Genomic DNA, 18,191 nt, shown 5'->3' with positions numbered 1-18,191 from the left:
TTTGACGTCAAAGATGGTCCTTTCTGGATTAACAGCTGCTTGATTCTTTGCAGCCTCACCGATCAGTCTCTCGGAATCAGTGAAACCAACCCATGATGGAGTAATACGGTTTCCTTGGTCATTTGCTATGATCTCTACATGACCATTTTTGTAAACACCAACACAAGAATAGGTTGTTCCAAGATCTATCCCAATGACTGTGCCCAACTTTGTGGCTTCCTCTTTGGCAATGGAAATTGCAGATAGACAACCTGTTATGCAAAATATGGTTATTCAATAACAGTTTATAATATAAGTTAATCATATTTTCATTAAGAACTTAGTTCAGTTATCAGCAAGATTTCACAATCAAAACAGAGAATAAAAAAAGGAAAGCTGGTAAATATACAATTTTAGTTCATTATGATGCCAATATAAGCTGACAATGACATGAAAAAAAAAAACATGGTATAATTCTATTAAAATTCAGAGTGAGAGAAAATATGATTTTCACCTTATTTGGTTTGAATCTCTTTTTGAAAATTGAGTTTTTTATTTTCATTGAATTTTTTTAATATTTTAAGAAAATTTTTTAGTTTTTAAATACACCTAGTGTAAATACACTTAAAAAGTATAATATTTGTAAAAACAATCTTTCAAAAATTCACTAAATGCCAAAAATATATAAAAAAAAATACAAAAACTTCGTACATTTTTGTATTCTTATGTATTTATTGATTTTTTTTTTACAAACACTTACTTTTTAGACACATCTAGATCAGGCGCATCTAAAAACTAAAAAAAAAAAAATTGCTTATAAAAACAATTCACTAAAACACACGAAAAAATAAAAAAAAAAATAATAAAACAATTTTCAGAAAATTTGAGTTCACAAATTGGAACCAAACAAATGTCGTTCCTATGTGCATCTTCAGTAAGCATTAAAGAGTTGCCATTGACACTAGTGTTAAAACAAACAAGAGCAACTCTACTCATGTCAAATGCAGGCTCATTATAATGAGAAGGTAGTTCATCTATAAAATGATTTTGACAACAATCAGAGGATCAAGAAGTTCTCAGGCAATGCCAGCTCATGAATCAGCTTATATAACACGTAGATACAACGCATGTAATTGTAATGCACAATCATATATCCTGTGTGTAATTGTAATGCACAATCATATATCCTGTGTGTATAAGCATGCAACGAAAATGTACTTGACCAGATTCGTTTCAGATTTTACAAATATCTAATTCAAAACTAAAAAGGAAAAACATACTACAATGCTTTTAAATCTACGTTTCTTAAATAGTGCATGTTTTTCTAGAAGAAACGTCATTGCAACCATCACTAGATCGCTAATAGCTTCAATACATCGCAAAATTGATAGAGAAAACCGTCGATCCTAATCAGATCTACTAAAATGAATATACAAATTCATCGACAAACTGATTTAAGAGCTGTGAAAGAGATTAAAAGGTAAATCTACAAGTAGTGCCAGATCTACTACATTTTGCAAATCAACCACACAAACAACGATCGCAAAAACTATCATGATCGTCGAAATCAGATCTGTAAGCAAAGAAAGAGGAGCATATTACCGAAGAAGACGATTGCTAATACGATCAGAGAGCCGCTCCTCCTCCACGAGCCGCCCATGGCTTCCGTCCTCTCTCTCTCTCTCTCTCTCTCTCTAGACTCTCTCTCTCTATATATAAATATATGTAGACGATGAATTTGAATGTATGTATAGATGCGAAGAATCAGAGAGATTTGAGAAGAAGAGAGAGGTGTTATGGCTTTTTAAATGTGTTGGGAGTGGTTTTCGTAAGAACGAGCTTGGCTTCGAGTGAGTGATTCCGAATTTGATGTCCGCGTCTATCGTTAACTCATTTTTATGTCTAACGAGAAGAAGAGTAATGATGACCGAACATGTCATCCTTGGTGACGTGGACCAATCATATTCAAGGATCGATTCGTTTTAGCCAATCACAAATAGGTCTCGCGATGGTATGATCTTGGCCGTTTATTTCACTGCGTGCCGTTGACTACTCGGTTTCTTTCGTTTTTTTTAAGGAGAATTGCACTTAATTGTTTTTATAATTTGAAATTTGTAAACTTTTTAATTATAGCACATTTTATTTTAAATTTTAATTTTTTTAAAATAAAAATAATTGAAGATATCATTACTTAATTTTAAGAGTAAAATTATCAATTTTATAAAATATAAACTAATTTGATAAAAATATATGTCAAAAATATTTTTGAATTTCAAAAAAAGATAAATTATAAACACATAAATTACAAATTATTCCATTGTGGTTCTAGAAATTACATTATGCCTCATAAGATTTCTAATTTCATAACAAATAGGTCATTTTGTTAATAAATCATCAAGTTAATTAACAGTTTTTAGTAATGTTAAAATTTTATTTCAATTAGTAATTCAAATAATTTTATTATTGTACAGGTGAACAATTAGAAATTTCACTTTTTCAATTAATTATGTTAAATAAAAAAATCTGACAGTGAAGTATTTGTAATTTTTCAAACTACAGGGGACAATTCATATTTTAAGTAAATCTCAGGGGTTGTATTTGCAATGTATCCTTTAAAAAATTATTTCTACCTATTAAAGATAAATTATGTAAAATTGATAAATCTCTTAGACATTTATTTATTTATTTATTAAATTAATTTTTATTATGTTTTTTGATGATTATAATGTAATGGGTGGTTGTTTTTATTTTCATTCAATTAGTTTCTATTTTTTCCAAAAGTTAAATATGACAACAACATTGATATCATTATTAAACCAATTTATTAAATCAAAATATCCAAAACTAAAAATAATTCATATATTAATATATCGATTACACATTAAAATCCTAACAACCACTCATTATATAATCATCATCCAAACACAAAATAAAAATTAATTTAGTAAAAAAAAAAAAAGTCTAAAAAATTTATCAATTTTACATAATTTTTTCTTTGGTTGGTAGAAATAATTTTTAAAAATTTAAAAATATTTTTTTGACATTTATTTTTATCAAATTATTATTTTATCAAATTGGCAATTTTACCCTTGAAATTAAGCAATGATACCTTCAATTGTCATTATTTGGAACAAGATTCAAAATTCAGGGTTAAATGTGTCACAATTGAAAAATCATGAACCAAAATAACACAAATCCCAAACTATAGAGACTGTTAGTGTAATTCGCCCTCTTTTTTTTTTCTTGAGAAAACTACAAATGAGGCCAACTTTTAAAAATAATTACGAATAGATAATTAAAATTTATAAATTTTACCATTAATCTGATTTTTTTTTTCATCTTTCAACAGATATATTACTTTCCTTTTTTCTTTCTTTCCCTCATCATTGTATTGAGATATTATTAAGATCATCTCACATCCTTTCTTCTTCTTTTTATTCTTCCTATAATTATTATTAATAATTTGACCCCAAAAAAAGGGTTAAATTTTTAATTTGATATGAGATGCTTCCATTTTCATTTATTTCAAAATTTCACCAATTCTTTTAAATATTTTAAATTTATCTCTAAAAGGTTTTTCATCAAATTTTCTAAAAAAAAAAAAACTTATTTTATCTTGATTTAATGAAAAATTTTGTGAACACTCGATTTTATGCAAGTTTGATGAAGTAATTAGAAGTTATTTTTATCAAATTTTCATTAAATTTAGAATTGATAAAAAAAATGATGAAAAATAATAATATGTAATTGTTAACAATTATTTCAATACATTCAAATTATATCTAACTTTAAAATAATGAAATTTTAAAATGCAATTGCTAAATATGTTTCACAAAACATGTTTAAAAATCACATTATTGTAGGAATAAAAGGCAAAAAATATTTTGTTTAATAATTGAACGTGTTGGTACAATTTACAGGCAATAGTAATTTTCACTGACAATTTTATTCTTCCACAAAAATTTGACTTTAGAATTTGTGAAAATTAGCAATATTTTTTTTTGAAGTCTTTGGCTCTAGCAATAAGTGGAGGACAAAAAAAAAGTTTTTGCTAATAAAGCATCTTTATAGGATTTATTTGGGCCTTGAGTTGTGTCGACTGGCAAGGGTGGAGGTAATTGGTGTGTATCGTCGTAAGTATAATAATAAATTTGAATTTTTGTCTAAAACATCAGGATGTTTTTTAAGGTACATAAAATTATTTTTTTAGTCATATATCCAAGTTTCGTTTAGTTTTAGATTTTTTATTAAAAAATATAAAAAGATAAAATTAATTACATAAATTAATAAGATAAATATCACATAATTATTATATTTTTTCTCTCAAAAAAATCAAAACGTCAAACCAAATGAGGCTAAAAGAGTCTCAATACAAAAAAATTAACTAAAAAAGTCAATGCCAAACAAAGACTTTAATAAGTTTTCCTATAATGAATTTATATATCATATAAAGAAAATGAGATTTCTAACCCACAAACTTTGTAAGAACTCTAATATTCCTAATTTTTTAATTTTTTTGATTTAAAAAAAGAGTATGGCTTCTGTGCAGTCCTGGATCGGACTGGACCGTGCTGTTGGGCTTGTGGGGGCCACCACGGGTCCCGTTTTGATAATCTAAACCGTTCAATGTGTAGAACTCGTCGAGTACTAAATGCTTGTATAAAATTACATTGATCGGATATCGATAGCTATATGATCAAATCAGTTTCGTATTAAAAAAATTGGACGGTGAACAAATTAACGGTTGACAAAAAACTGTTTTGATCATATAGCTGTCGATATCCGATCAACGTGATTTTTTACAGGCATATAGTACTCGACGATTTCTACATATTGAACGGTTCAGATTATCAAAACGGGACCCGTGGTGGGCCCAACAGCACGGTCCAATCCGATCCCGGACTGGACAGAAGCCATACCCTAAAAAAAAAACTTAATATTTATTGACTTCTCCCAACCCACGAGCCTTTTTAACTCTTCTCATACCTACTACTACACCCTTTTCAACTTCTTCAATACACTATGGTTAGTGATGCGATTGTTAAATTATTTTAAAAAAAATAATTTGTATATTAAAAAAATATCTAAAATAAATATAAATTCTTATTAAAAATAAATTCAAAATAAACTTCTCACCCAAACAATTCTTAACTTTCAAACAATTAAAAAAATCTCCATTCACTAGCTTTTATTTTATAACCTCACGTCGAGAAAAAAAAAAAAAAAGAAATAGTAAATTGTTTCACTTACATAGTGTGATTCCTATACTCCTATTTATATTAGCAAAGTGAGATTTTTAGTAAGAAGTTTTATGATCAATATCTTATACTAATTTTTTTAATTTTCTTAATTTTAAACAATTAAGAAAATCCCGATTAATTATCATATTTTTATTAAATAATATATTATTTTATTATGTGCATAGCACGAGTGATATACTAATATATATAGAATGAAAAGTTTCTATTTACTCCACAATTTAATATCGTTATATTTTTATTTTAAATTTTTTTATTATAATTTTGTTCCTACATGAATCTATAGTTAAGAAATTTGTAGTTTTAAAAATATAATTGCTCAACCCAACCACTCTCATCATCATTATTTGTCACCTGACCTTCACCACCACCTATGGGTGTTTGTGATTCGATTTTAGACGGTTTATCGATTGGTTTGGACCAACTTACATGTATGCGATTTGAGAAAAATTTAATCTACAGTGTAGGTTGCAATTTGTACATATAGAGTTCGCAAATGTGCCAGCGGTTTGCGAATTGAACTTTTTGTCAATCTCCAGATTCAATAATATAAGATTGATTTCAATTTCAAAAGTAATTAACAGATTAAATTTCTCCTCCATGAAGAAGTAGATTTAATTTCCTACAATGTTCACAGAGCAAACAAAAACAAATAAAAACAAAAACATTGAAAAACAATGTTCTGAAACTAGGTGTGGCAATTTGAACCCAGCCCGACGAAGACCCGACTCCCCGACCCCAATTTGAGCGATTTTTTCCCAAAAAATATCCCTAACGGGGCGGGGCTGGTATTGAAAAATCAATCCCCGATCAATTTTGGGTCGGGGACGAGGATAAGTGTCCCAGTCCCGTACCCGGCCCGTCCCCGTCCCCGTCCCAATTTGTCCCCGAAATAAAATTACTATAATACCCTATATTTATATATATATATATATGATCCTTCACACACTGAGATTCAGTCTGATCTTATCTCATCTCTTGGTCTCTCTCTCTCTCTCTCTCTCTCTCTCTCTCTCTCTCTCTTCGTCCCCTTTATCTCTTTTCTCCTCACCGCCAACTACCACATCTCCCGTAGTCGCCCAATCGCCACGACTACCACCTTCGTAGCCGCAATCTTCTTGCGAAACGACCTCATCTTCTCTGCTTCGAACACGCACAGCCGCCCTACGCACAGCCGATGAAGATCCAAATCCATACGCTCAGTCGCCAGAGTTGCTCAGCTGCAAGATCTGATCTAATCTGATCTGATCCATGTGTACAAGATCCAAATCCATATCTAGATCTATTTCTATTTGATCTGTTTTATTATACACAAATTTAATTTGTTTTCATTATTATACACATCTATTTCCTATGCAGATCAAAGAATCAGTTTTGTACTTTTATCTGGAATATCATCATTTGTGGGGGTAGCACCACCAGCTGCTGCAACAGTTTTAGCATCCCTAGTTGATTTTACAGTTTGGAGTTCATATTTACCCTCTTTTCCCCCCCTCCCCCATTTCCTTTTCAAAGCTGTAGAATTCGTTATAATGGAAATTAAGTAAATTTATAATTGATGTTGATTGCATGAACTTGAGGCCTACTTGACATAAATTTGATTTACACATATTTGTTGTTCCTGATGATGATGATGATGTTGTTGTTGTTGATGATAAATTGTTGTATTTTCTGAAGCTTTTTTTTTTTGGCCGGGGAATATTCGGGGTCGGGGAAACCCGGTCCCCGTTAGAGGCGAGGAAGGGGGCGGTGATAGGTTCCCTGTCAGGGATCGGGGCCGAGGACGGGGGAAATTAGACCATCGGGGATCGGGGACGAGGAGGGTGATCCCCAGCCCCATCCCGGCCCGTTGCCATTCCTATCTGAAACAATATTTTCTACAACATTGCTTTTTGTATCATGAAATTAAGGTTTGGTGTGTTGGCCAAAAATATCTAGGATAAAATAAATGAAATCAACGGTTCAGGTTTTTTTTATGAAAATATATATCTATATATATAAGTGCGGGAAGATTCTTGCGGGTGCGGATTAAACTCGCAACCCACAATTATGTCATATTTTAAACCGCATCCGCTCGCATTATGTCTGCAAAACCGCCCATTGTATGTTGATCGATTTGAGTTGTGTGAGTTGTGCGATTCAGATAACCCGATGCCCAACCCTACCACCACCTCATCTCCCTCCCTCTCTCTCTCTCTCTCTCTCTCTCTCCCCCCCCCCCTTCTTCCACCACTTTCCTTGTAGTTATATTTTGCTTTCGTTTGGAATGTGGATTGACTTTTTAATTTTTTGACTATTTTAGTTTGGGGTTAAAAAATCTCATTTAAGATGGGCTTTTAACTTTTTTGACTTTTGTGAGAAAAAAAAAATAATTTTGATTTTGATTTGACATTTTATCTTATTAATTTTTTAACTTATTTTGTCTTTTTTAGTTAAAATAGTAAAAAAAAACCCATGCCAAACATAGCCTTTGTCAAAAATATTTAAGAATAATATCTACCCAAGATAATGAAAGAATCATAGAAAATTTTAAAAAAATTATTATTAAAGTTAGTAAAATTTTTAACTAATCTATTTTTTTATTTTTTTTTAAAAAAAGAAAGAATTGTTATTTCTCTAAAATCTAGCATTGATTATTGATTCGACTAAATTACGATGATATTAAAATTGCAAAGACAACTTTGAGCCAATAAAAAATTATAGAGTAAATTACAAATATGCCTTATGAGGTATGTTTAAAATATAATTTGATTATTGTGGTTCTGAAAATTGTATCCTGCCTGTTGGCTGTATAATTTGTAAAAGCTAATCACAATTTAACACATGGCATGAAGAGGGTAATTTAAGGAGTTAATATAAGATGCCAACCAAAGTCAGACACGTGTCAGCCCGTATTGATAATAATGGATCTGCGTAGCACTAGAACAATCGAGGGATATAAGGTGATGTGGCCTAACGGTTACTCACAAAGTTCAAATTCAAAATCAAGAGAGAAGCCTAACTGCAAAGGTGTCGTAGTGGGACTGACTGTGAGAGAGCATGTTCAGCAATCATGGGAGGACATTTCGACGGTTAGAAGCCCACTTCGACGGTTATCATTGAGAAGTATAAATAGCAGAGAAGACCCTAGAATAAAGAATCCAGACTCAAATGAAAAAACCAGTTTATTTACTTTGTTTTCCCTTCCAGTTTTTACAATTCTTTGCATTTCTGTACTTCGATTCCTATACTGCACTTCATTCATAGGATTAGTTTCAAATAGCTTGTTGTTGTAAACCTTTACGAGGCTAGGTCAGATCATTGTAAGTTTTTCATTTTTACTTAATGAAATTCTAAAATTATTCTTCACTTGTTATTTACTAAATTCTCCTAAACAAGTCATTAGTAAAAGTCCTCTTCATTGAGGCTGAAAGAATTAAAACACAATCGTCTGATAAATGGTTGGCACTTAATCTTCTGTAAGGACTGACTGGTCCTTGCTAACACACTTAAAATTACAATATTAACCTTCGAAAGCCAAAAAGCCAACATATATTTTTGGCACACCCGGTGGGACTAATCGAAATGGCTAGACGTAGGAGATAAGGAGAAAATGAGCGCCTAGAAGAAGGTGTGAAAGGAGAGGTAGAAGTACCCGATCTAGAGGATAATGTGATAACACATCCTATAGAAGCACACATATCTCATCAGAACCTATGGTCGAACAGACCAGTAATTCAAAACATGCACCACATGTTCAAAATATTGGACGAGGTTATGGAATTAGACCATCCACTGTTCCATCTACTTAGTCAATGAATCCATGGGGAGGCCTGGTAGATGCCATGGGACAATAGTTAATGAACACAATGGAAAGATGGACAATATCCTTTATGGATCGGATAAATTCCCATCAACCAACTAACACAAGGCATATGGAGGAAAATTCAAATGTTTCTCAGCAAAGATTGGCGAGAGATAAACAGCCTATGCAAAGTAATGGACACACTAATGGTCAGACTAGTAATCAAAATTATGAAAGACCATCACCTATACCTCAGTCATGGTATGAGCCTTTTTTGAGGCCTATGGTAAATCAAAATAACAGCGAAGCTAAACAAATTGGTGGATTTGATCCAACAAAAGAAAATGGCATGAGAATGTTTCTAAATCCCATGTTCGAAGCCACACCTGGCACAAGGGGGTTCACTAATCCTCTGTTTGAATTCATACCTAGGGAGGTTGGAAGGGTTTCCTGCGGCTGTGAGAGAAACAACACATGTTCCTCCTATTGTAGCCCCTTTCACAGGTCCTTTCACAGGACAGGCTTAGAGAGGTCAACCATACCCTCAACAACAGCCAGTACCACAGGGACAACCAGTTCCAAATATACCTCCCTATGGACCAAGAGTACCTCAAGCACCAGGGTTTCCACCAAATCCTGTGTTTGTTCCTCCAATGGTAGTCCAATAAGAACAAAATATAGTTCTTAGAGACCAAATTACTGATGTTGTCAGATAAATGTGTGAACCTATGGCTCAGGGGATTCAAACTCCTGTGTTTAAGAAGCCATACCCAGAATGGGTGGATAGGGTGCATGAATACTCAAAGGGGTTTAGAATACTAGAATTTGCTTTTTTTTATGGGAATGGAAACCAGTCAACAATAAAACACATCGTTAGGTTCGCAGCGCAACGTGGTGAATTTACCAATAATGATTACATGAAATTAAGACTTTTTCCAAATTCTCTAACTAGGGCAACTTTTTTATGGTATATTAACTTTATACCTGGCTCTATCCAAACTTGGCAATAAATGGAGGAGGCATTTCATGCCCAATTCTTCCAAACAGAGCCAGAAGTTTCCATGGCAGACTTGGCAAGATTGAGTCAAAGGCTTGATGAGAAGGCTGTTCAATTTATTGCCAAATTCAAAAGAGCACAAAACAAGTGTAAGGTCATTCTACCAGAGCCTAAATTTGTGAGATTGGCTCAAAATGATTTAGAGTTTAGGCTTCGAAAGAAGTTTGACTCAACTGAGTTTCGAGACTTAGTGGAATTAACCTATAAGGTGTCTAGATATGAATCATTACTTGAGGAATAACAAGATCGAAGTAATGCATCATACAAGACTTATTATAGAGACCCTAATTACGAGATTAATGCAGCAGAGATCGTAGGAAAAGAGCCTGTGATCTGTGGGGCATTAATTCATAAGGACACTACAATAGACCAGCAGTTTAAAAAGAAAGACCTTCATAGGAAATACTCTTTTGATTTAATAAAGTCAGATGACATTTTTGATCATTTGCTTGCAGCAAATTTCCTAAAGTTATCAAAGGGACTTAACATTCATTCCCCAAAAGAACTTAAAGGGAAAATGTATTGTAAATGGCACAATTCTTGGTCTCATTCAACTAAAAACTGTATTATTTTTCAAGACAGGATCCAAGAACATATTCGAAAGGGGAGTTTAAAATTCCCAACTAAAGCAGAGAAAGCTATGGGGATTGACACTAATCCATTCATAGAGATTGGAGAAGTTACAGCCAATGTTGTTGTGCTAAACTTCCAGAACCTATCCTTGAAAGAATTGGAAGAAGTTAATGTGCAGATGCATGTTGCCAGCCAGACTACTGTTAAGAAAGATACTAGAAGTTCACCAACAAATAGGCAGAGCTTTGCAGGCCAAATGGAGGATTCTAGTGAGGAGGCACTGGATGATGACTTCCTAGAGGCAGCTGTCATGCAAAGGATGTGTCCCAAATACAGGTTAAGTTACAAATGGTTGAGAGGACTCCCAATTAATGGGAAAGAGTATTACAAGGATTTGCAGAGACGTCTTAAACTAACTAGTACCTACAACAAGAGGCCATACCCAATTGGTCCCAGACAGCAGCCATTCTTGGCTGAACCATCAACCACTAAAGTGCATTCCAAGGGCAAGAGACCTCTACATGAGTTTAGACCACCAAACTATTATAGGATGGAAGGCAATTATCCTGAGATGAGGCCTGAAGTGGGCTCAAGTTATGGAATCAGAGCCAAAGATTGGCCTCCAATATCAGCCTCAAACAAAATGCAAGGTAATTACCCTGACAGAAGGCCTAAATTAGGCTCAAGACAGGGGATCAGGGCCAAGCAGTGGCCTCCATAGGCAGCTTCGAAGCTGGCTTCAAAGGCAGAAAGATCTAGTTCAACAACTGAACTAGTAAGTTCATGGATACCTGGGGTTCCAGATTGGTTTTGTTATGCAGAATAAGCCTAAAGAATTCCTTGCCCAAAGAGGTGTTTTTGGAGAACAAGGTAGAATGGTTAAACCTTCCTTGGTGGCTCTAAATAATTGAGTGTTACTAAAGCACCCAAAAACAAAGGAACCAAATATGGTTCCAGTAATTTCTAGGTCTCAAAGGAGGAAGATCCAGCGAAGGTAAAGGATCTGAAGGAAAGTGTAGAGAGTTCTTCATTGACCTAGCCAAAAGGCCAGACAGAGGAAAGAGAAAATCCAAAATTTGATCATAGTCCAAAATTGGCTCCTCAGAATAAAAGAAGTTTCAATAAAGAACAGTTGGCTAAAGTTCACACTGAACTGAAAGCCAAGGAAAGGTCCAGCTTAGCAGGTCTTGAAAAGGCCTTGATAGAAATCAACAGTGAGACAGAAGGAGAAATGAAACTAGGTCAAAGGAAAGAAATGGCTGAGGATGAGATGTTTGAAGCCTTCATGGCTGAACAAAAATTTTTGGTCGAAAAACCAGCAAGGGCAGACCATTCGAAGGAAGTCACTAGCACTGAAGTACCAGAGTGCAATATGGAAGATGCTTCTGAAATAACTAAACAAGTTATCCTGGAAAAGAAACAAGTGCAGCCAGCAGTTGTCACGACCCAGAACCGCCCCTATGGGTTTAGCATCGTAACCGACCAGTAATCCTTGGATTATCGAAGGCCTCTGAACAGAATAATATATATAACAGGGGCTACAGAAACAAATATATAAACCTACATAGTCCATAGAGTTGTGTAGACATACATGGGACAGAGAATTTAAATTTTTCATATACATACATACATACATACATACATACAGATGTGGCGTTGTAAATACAGTAGTCTTACAACACTCAAGCCACTTACACAAGATTTCAAACGTGTTCAGACCAGACATAAACAATTAGAAGGTACAAAAGTCCCAAGGACACAAAAACTTGGGTAGATCCCAAAAAGGAACCTCCATGGGAGACGTGATGGCTGGCTGACACCAAAACTCGCCAGGCAACATCTCAGGCCTGGTCACGTGCCTGCTCACCTACAGACATACAAATAATACAGTGAGCTAGAGCCCAGTGAATAATAAGTAGGTAAAGGGTTTTAATGAATGATGTCCAACATAGAGTTAGAAATCAGAGTTTATATCAGAAACATATTCTTATCGAAAACATAGTCTTATGCATATTCAGATTTCAAATCAGAAATAGATTCAGATACATATTCATGTTCGTATTCATATTCAGATTTTACATAAGATCATACGTGGTACACCCCTTAGCTATCATATCAACTTGGTCCTGAGACCCACATATATAGTCAGTACCGGTGACCACAAAGGTCCATATCTTACACGCAAGTAGCCATGGTATTGTTACCCCCACGCAAGAGCCACGTGAACATAGGCCTCGGTATTATTACCCCAGGCAAGGGCCACGTGAATATAAGCCACAGTATTGTTACCCTTGGGCGAGGGCCACGTACATATTGGTCACGGTATTCTTACCCCCGGGCAAGGGCGTGAACTAAGAATGCTACAAATATGTTTCAGTAAAAATGGACATTTATTCATAATTCATAAATAGCATTTCAGAAAACAGATCGTATCATATCAGTTAGAAAATACTTATAATTAAACATAACTTTACAGAGTTATTACTCACAGTTAACAAATGGCTCCAAGTAAACAAGTAGAGTAGGAAACTCACTAATCCTGAGGCGCGTGACCTACATAACATGACAGTGACATACATTGAAACACACGTTCGAATTGCACATAACACATGTTCTTGTCCTAAGTGTGTTCCTAGCCTTTATCCTCATTATAGTGTGTTAATCATATTATTTAATTTTGATGATGTCTAAATATTATTTGTAAAAATCTAGATTTTTTAATATACATATTATTTGACACAAAATATCATCTGTTTAAAATATATATATATTTGTTAAATATTATTTAATTAAAAATATTTTTGAAAACTCTACTATTCACTTTTTGAAAAATTAGGCTGATCACTATTTACTTTTTGACAAAATTAAAATTGATTAATTAGATTGATTGATTAGTTGTATTATTTTGACAAATTTGATATTAATGGGTTGTCTTCTTTTGACAAAATTGATATAGAGTGGAAGGCTATATTTAATTTAAATTCTCTACAACATATACAGAAAAATAGTATATATGATCAGATCTATTATAAATATTACTTAAAGGGATTTTACTATATATGCAAATATTTGATTAGAATATTATATAGAATGCATATAATATAAATAGAATACATCACGTGAGCAATTAAATTTTTTACACTGCATTGATTATATCATATTATAATAAAACAAGAAGAAAAAGATGGAGTTATATATTATAATAAAACAAGATAGAGCAAATCATTTGCATGTTTGAAAGTGATGAACTTTGTATTAAATTGTCTACAAAAACGGTGGCTCCATGCTTGAAAAAACAAAAAAACAAAAAACAAAAAAAAAAAGAAAAAATTAGTCTTACTTTTATCTTTTTAATTATTAACATTTGCTGACTATTTAAAATCAAGGAGCGTGCTTATGTAAGCCATGACGTCAGCAAGGAGCGTTCAAAATGTATATTTTTGTGTATAAATAGAAGTGTTGGGTGTGGAGAAAAATCAAGAACTTGAAAAGAAAATTTTCTGTGAGCTCCAAAATTCTGAGTGTAATAACCCGACGCTTGTGCATGTTTTCTGATATACTTTCAGACCCTATTTTGTGTTTTGAATGCTTATTGTGAAAGCCTATGAGAAATTAAGGTTATGTAAGTGAACTCCATGTTTAAGGTTGTCTATCTGTTTAATAAGAAAAGTATCTGTTACATTAGAATGTTTGAATCATAAATTGGAAGCCTTAGGGGCTTAATTATCTGAAATTGATTTTAAATATGTGATCAGCATAATTTTTAGGTAATGTTAAGCATTTCTGGGAAATTTCAATTTCGGATGTTTAAATGATTGATTTTTGTCTTTATTCACCTATATCTATATATGTATGCTCCCTCCCTAGACAATTATTTAGCCCTAGTTATCATCTCAAATATTGTTTAAGTGGAGGAAACTAGAGAGGAAGGGGAAGTCATCAAGAAGAAAGATTGGAACCTTGTGAGGGATTGCAGAATTCAGGATCCAAGGTATGTGTGTTGCTTGAATTATGCTCTCTTGTTAAGTTCTCTTTTGAATAACTTCCTTGAAGGATTATGTAAGTTAGAGTGTGTGGGGATTTAATGAAAAGAAAATATGTTTTCTCAATATGTGATGTTGAAGTAAGTTGCTTATGCATGTATGTGAAGAGACTAGCTTTTATGTCTTATTTTCTCATGAAAGTTATGAAGGGTATATATATATATAGCTATGATGTTATATGATGTTGGATGCAAAAGAAAACTAGATTGTGGGTAAGAATTAGCTACTTCTAACTAGATTAATGTATGTATTGGAAGCTTTTATTAGCATGAGTTTTAAGTTATGGACTCCCAATTGAACATGCTAAATTGAGCCTTGTGAAGATGTACCAAAAGATGTGTTTTTGTTGCAAATTTCGGACCAAAACAGGGGAATCGCCGCACGTGCGGGAGTCACTGTCGCACATGCGGCATATGCTGAATTTTGAGGGTTTGGTTCTGCTTAAAAGGCACGTGCGGGGGAATTTTGCCGCACGTGCAAAGGAGTTTGTCGTACGTGCGGGGCTCACAGCCGCATGTGCGGCCCATGCTGAAAAACAGGGGTTGCTCCATTTTGCGTGTAGGACCCTCTAATATTGTCGGAATATATATTTGATGCCTTTTCGATGTGTATTAATTCCTTTGAAGTAAAGCGAAACAGGAAGTAATTTGATATGAAAGCTGAACTAAATTGTAAGTTTTGAATGTGTGCAGGGCACACTCCGGGAGGAACAAGCACGTCATCACAACACTGTGAGTAGTAGTACGCTTCACATATAGCTAATGATTGTCATTAGCATTCTATTCATGCATGACTATTATGTATGTAATTATGTGAATGAAGCCAAGCATGAAAAGAAATAAAGGAAAGAATGAAATACTTTCACATGACTTTAAGTATTTGTAAGACTCGAGGCCTATGGCCATTCCGTATAAGTTGTTACGATATGAAACAAAGTGCTACACGGAACTAAGTGCTACGAAGTGAGTCACCTCTAGAATCCGTGTGAGACACCTCTTGAGTTCATACAAGCATGTTCAAGGGCTTAATGCCAAATGATTCAAGGGCTTAATGCCAACTTATTGAAGGGCCTCGTGCCACCATGTTCAAGGGCTTAACGCCACCATGTTTAAGGGCCTTGTGCCACTACGTTTAAGGGCTTATAGCCATCATGTTTCAAGATATTGTGTTTCAAGCCTTTACGTTTCAAGAATGGGCCTAAGGCCGTTATGAAATTAGTACAGAATTAGACTAACTATGTGTTCATCATCTTACGCTTTGATGTATTATATTTCAAGCTAAGCATCGTTTTATTTAAGTATTACTATTCACTGAGCCTGGCTCACTCTGTGTTATGTCTGTTTCTGTAGGTAACCAACCAGGTGGTCAGTCCTAGCCATGACGCTTGTTTTTCTTTTGTCAACCTTCGTGTGTCCAGACACTGTGCAAGGCCATTTATTTTGTGAAGTCTGTTAAGATGTTGGCTTACTTTTTGATTGCCCATCTAAGGTCGAATGTATATAACTTCAATGGTTTTTGTGTATGCCCAATTATAGGGCTGGGACTGTAATTGGGCATGTATATAACCGATGCTCTGTGATATAGTTTGGGACTTTATCTATCTACTATGGTACATGTGATGTATGGGATCCTGGCATGTAGAAGTATCTCAATGGAGTTTATATGTTCCATTATTTTCATATTACGTGCTTCCGATAAGACCCCGTATGTTATGTACATCAGGTTACATGTCCATTTCTGAACGGGTCATGCCCAAACTTTTAGGGGCGGGTTTGAGGGCGTGACACTGAGTATATTTTATTCTGCTCTTTCACTTTCAAATCTAAGTCTAGCCTTTGTTCTTACACTTTCATATCTACTCTTTGTGAGAAAATTATTGTAAAAGAGGGTTTAAGTGCCACTTATTCTTATTCCTTATTTTTGTGAGAGATTTTATAAGGGTAAGACATTTATTGTTGAGTGAGACTCAATAGATAAGAGTAAGTCCTGTGCCAAATTCACAAGCTTGGTGGTGTATTTATTCAATTGATAGTAAAGAAATTCTCAAGGAGGTTCCTTGGGGAGTGGACGTAAGCCTGGCATGCCGAACCACTATAAATCTCCGTGTTTGATTTTCTCTCCCTATCTCTCTTACTTTTATATTGATAATTATTATTCTGTTTTTTTTTTATTAAAATTCTGAATATTGTGTTAATTTTAATATTGTGAAATTTTCAATAACCCAATTCACCTCCATTCTTGGGTTGCCTACCTAGGATAACAATTGGTATCAGAGCCTAAACTCTAGTTTGTGTGACTTAACCGTCTTAGAGTAGATCATGGAAACCCCTAGTTATTCTTTACCCGAGGGACAAGCATCCAATAGGCCACCACTATTTAGCGGCACAAATTTTAGCTATTGAAAAATTAGGATGACCATACATATTCAATCTAATGATTATGAATGCTGAAAAATTATTTGCAACGGTCCAAAAATTCCTACTAAAACCGTAAATGGACTTAGGGTACCAAAACCTGAAGATGAGTGGGATGAATCAGATACTAGAATGGCCCAAATTAATATCAAAACTACAAACATGTTGTAATGCGCCTTAGATGCCAACGAGTTTAACAGAATTTCCACATGTAAAATCGCAAAAGAAATTTGGGACAAGCTTATAGTAACTCATGAGAGAACCAAACAAGTTAAAGAATCTAGAGTCAGTTTGCTAGTCCATAATTATGAACTCTTTAAAATGAAGCCTGATGAGACTATACTCACTTTACTGGTATTATTAATAGTTTAACTTCTCTTGGAAAAATATATACTAATGTTGAAATTGTAAGAAAACTGCTTAGGTCATTGCCAAAAAGTTAGGAGACAAAAGTCATTGCCATTATCGAAGCCAAAAATTTATCAAAGGTAAGTCTAGATGAGTTAATTGGATCTCTCTTAACTCATGAGCTCATAATGCAAGAAGGAAAGGAAGAGGAGGACAACAACAAGATGAAATGAATAGCCTTTAAATCCACCTCGAAACATCAAGAGGATAAGGAAGATGATTTAGATGAAGATGAGGAAATGGCATTCATCACTAGAAAGTTCTAAAGGTTTGTGAGAAAGAAACAAGGCGTACGAAATTTTTTCAGAAAAGACTTCAACAACAGGGATTTTCAAAGAGGAGAAAATCACAAAAATCTGAAGTAACCTGCTACGAATGCAACAAACCTAGACACTACAAATCAGAATGTCCAGAACTTAAGAAAAAATTCAAGAAAGACAAGAAGAAAGCTATGATTGTAGCATGGAGAGAAGATAGTGATGAAAGCGACATAGAAACTGAAGTTTGCAAAAATGAGGTTGCTAACCTATGCTTAATGGCACTTGAAAACGAAAATGAGGTAAATGACGAATCATTTACATTTGATGAATTACAATTAGCTTTTGATAAATTACATGCTGAATTTAAGAAACTTAGTTTGAAAAGTAATTGTCAAAATAAAGTTATTTCAAGTTT

At 33.9% G+C, this 18,191-nt stretch overlaps 1 protein-coding gene across 1 annotated transcript in view; it reads right to left on the bottom strand.

Moving 5' to 3' along the window:
• The window catches only part of LOC114263695 (luminal-binding protein 5), a 4,831-nt gene extending 2,945 nt beyond the window's left edge, over positions 1-1,886 (bottom strand). Inside the window, exons 1-2 of the mRNA XM_028204278.2 lie at positions 1,582-1,886; positions 1-251 (exon numbers count right to left, since the gene is read on the bottom strand). The exon at positions 1-251 is cut by the window's left edge and continues 17 nt beyond it. Coding sequence (XP_028060079.2) covers positions 1-251; positions 1,582-1,639 — 309 coding nt within the window. The 5' untranslated portion in view covers positions 1,640-1,886. The remainder of the gene's footprint in view (positions 252-1,581) is intronic.
• Between the last annotated feature and the right edge of the window lie 16,305 nt (positions 1,887-18,191).

The sequence above is a fragment of the Camellia sinensis genome, chromosome 11, assembly GCF_055761805.1.
Source record: "Camellia sinensis isolate YWXY chromosome 11, ASM5576180v1, whole genome shotgun sequence".
Lineage (NCBI taxonomy): Eukaryota > Viridiplantae > Streptophyta > Magnoliopsida > Ericales > Theaceae > Camellia > Camellia sinensis.
This window is presented reverse-complemented; position numbering and strand designations above follow the sequence as displayed.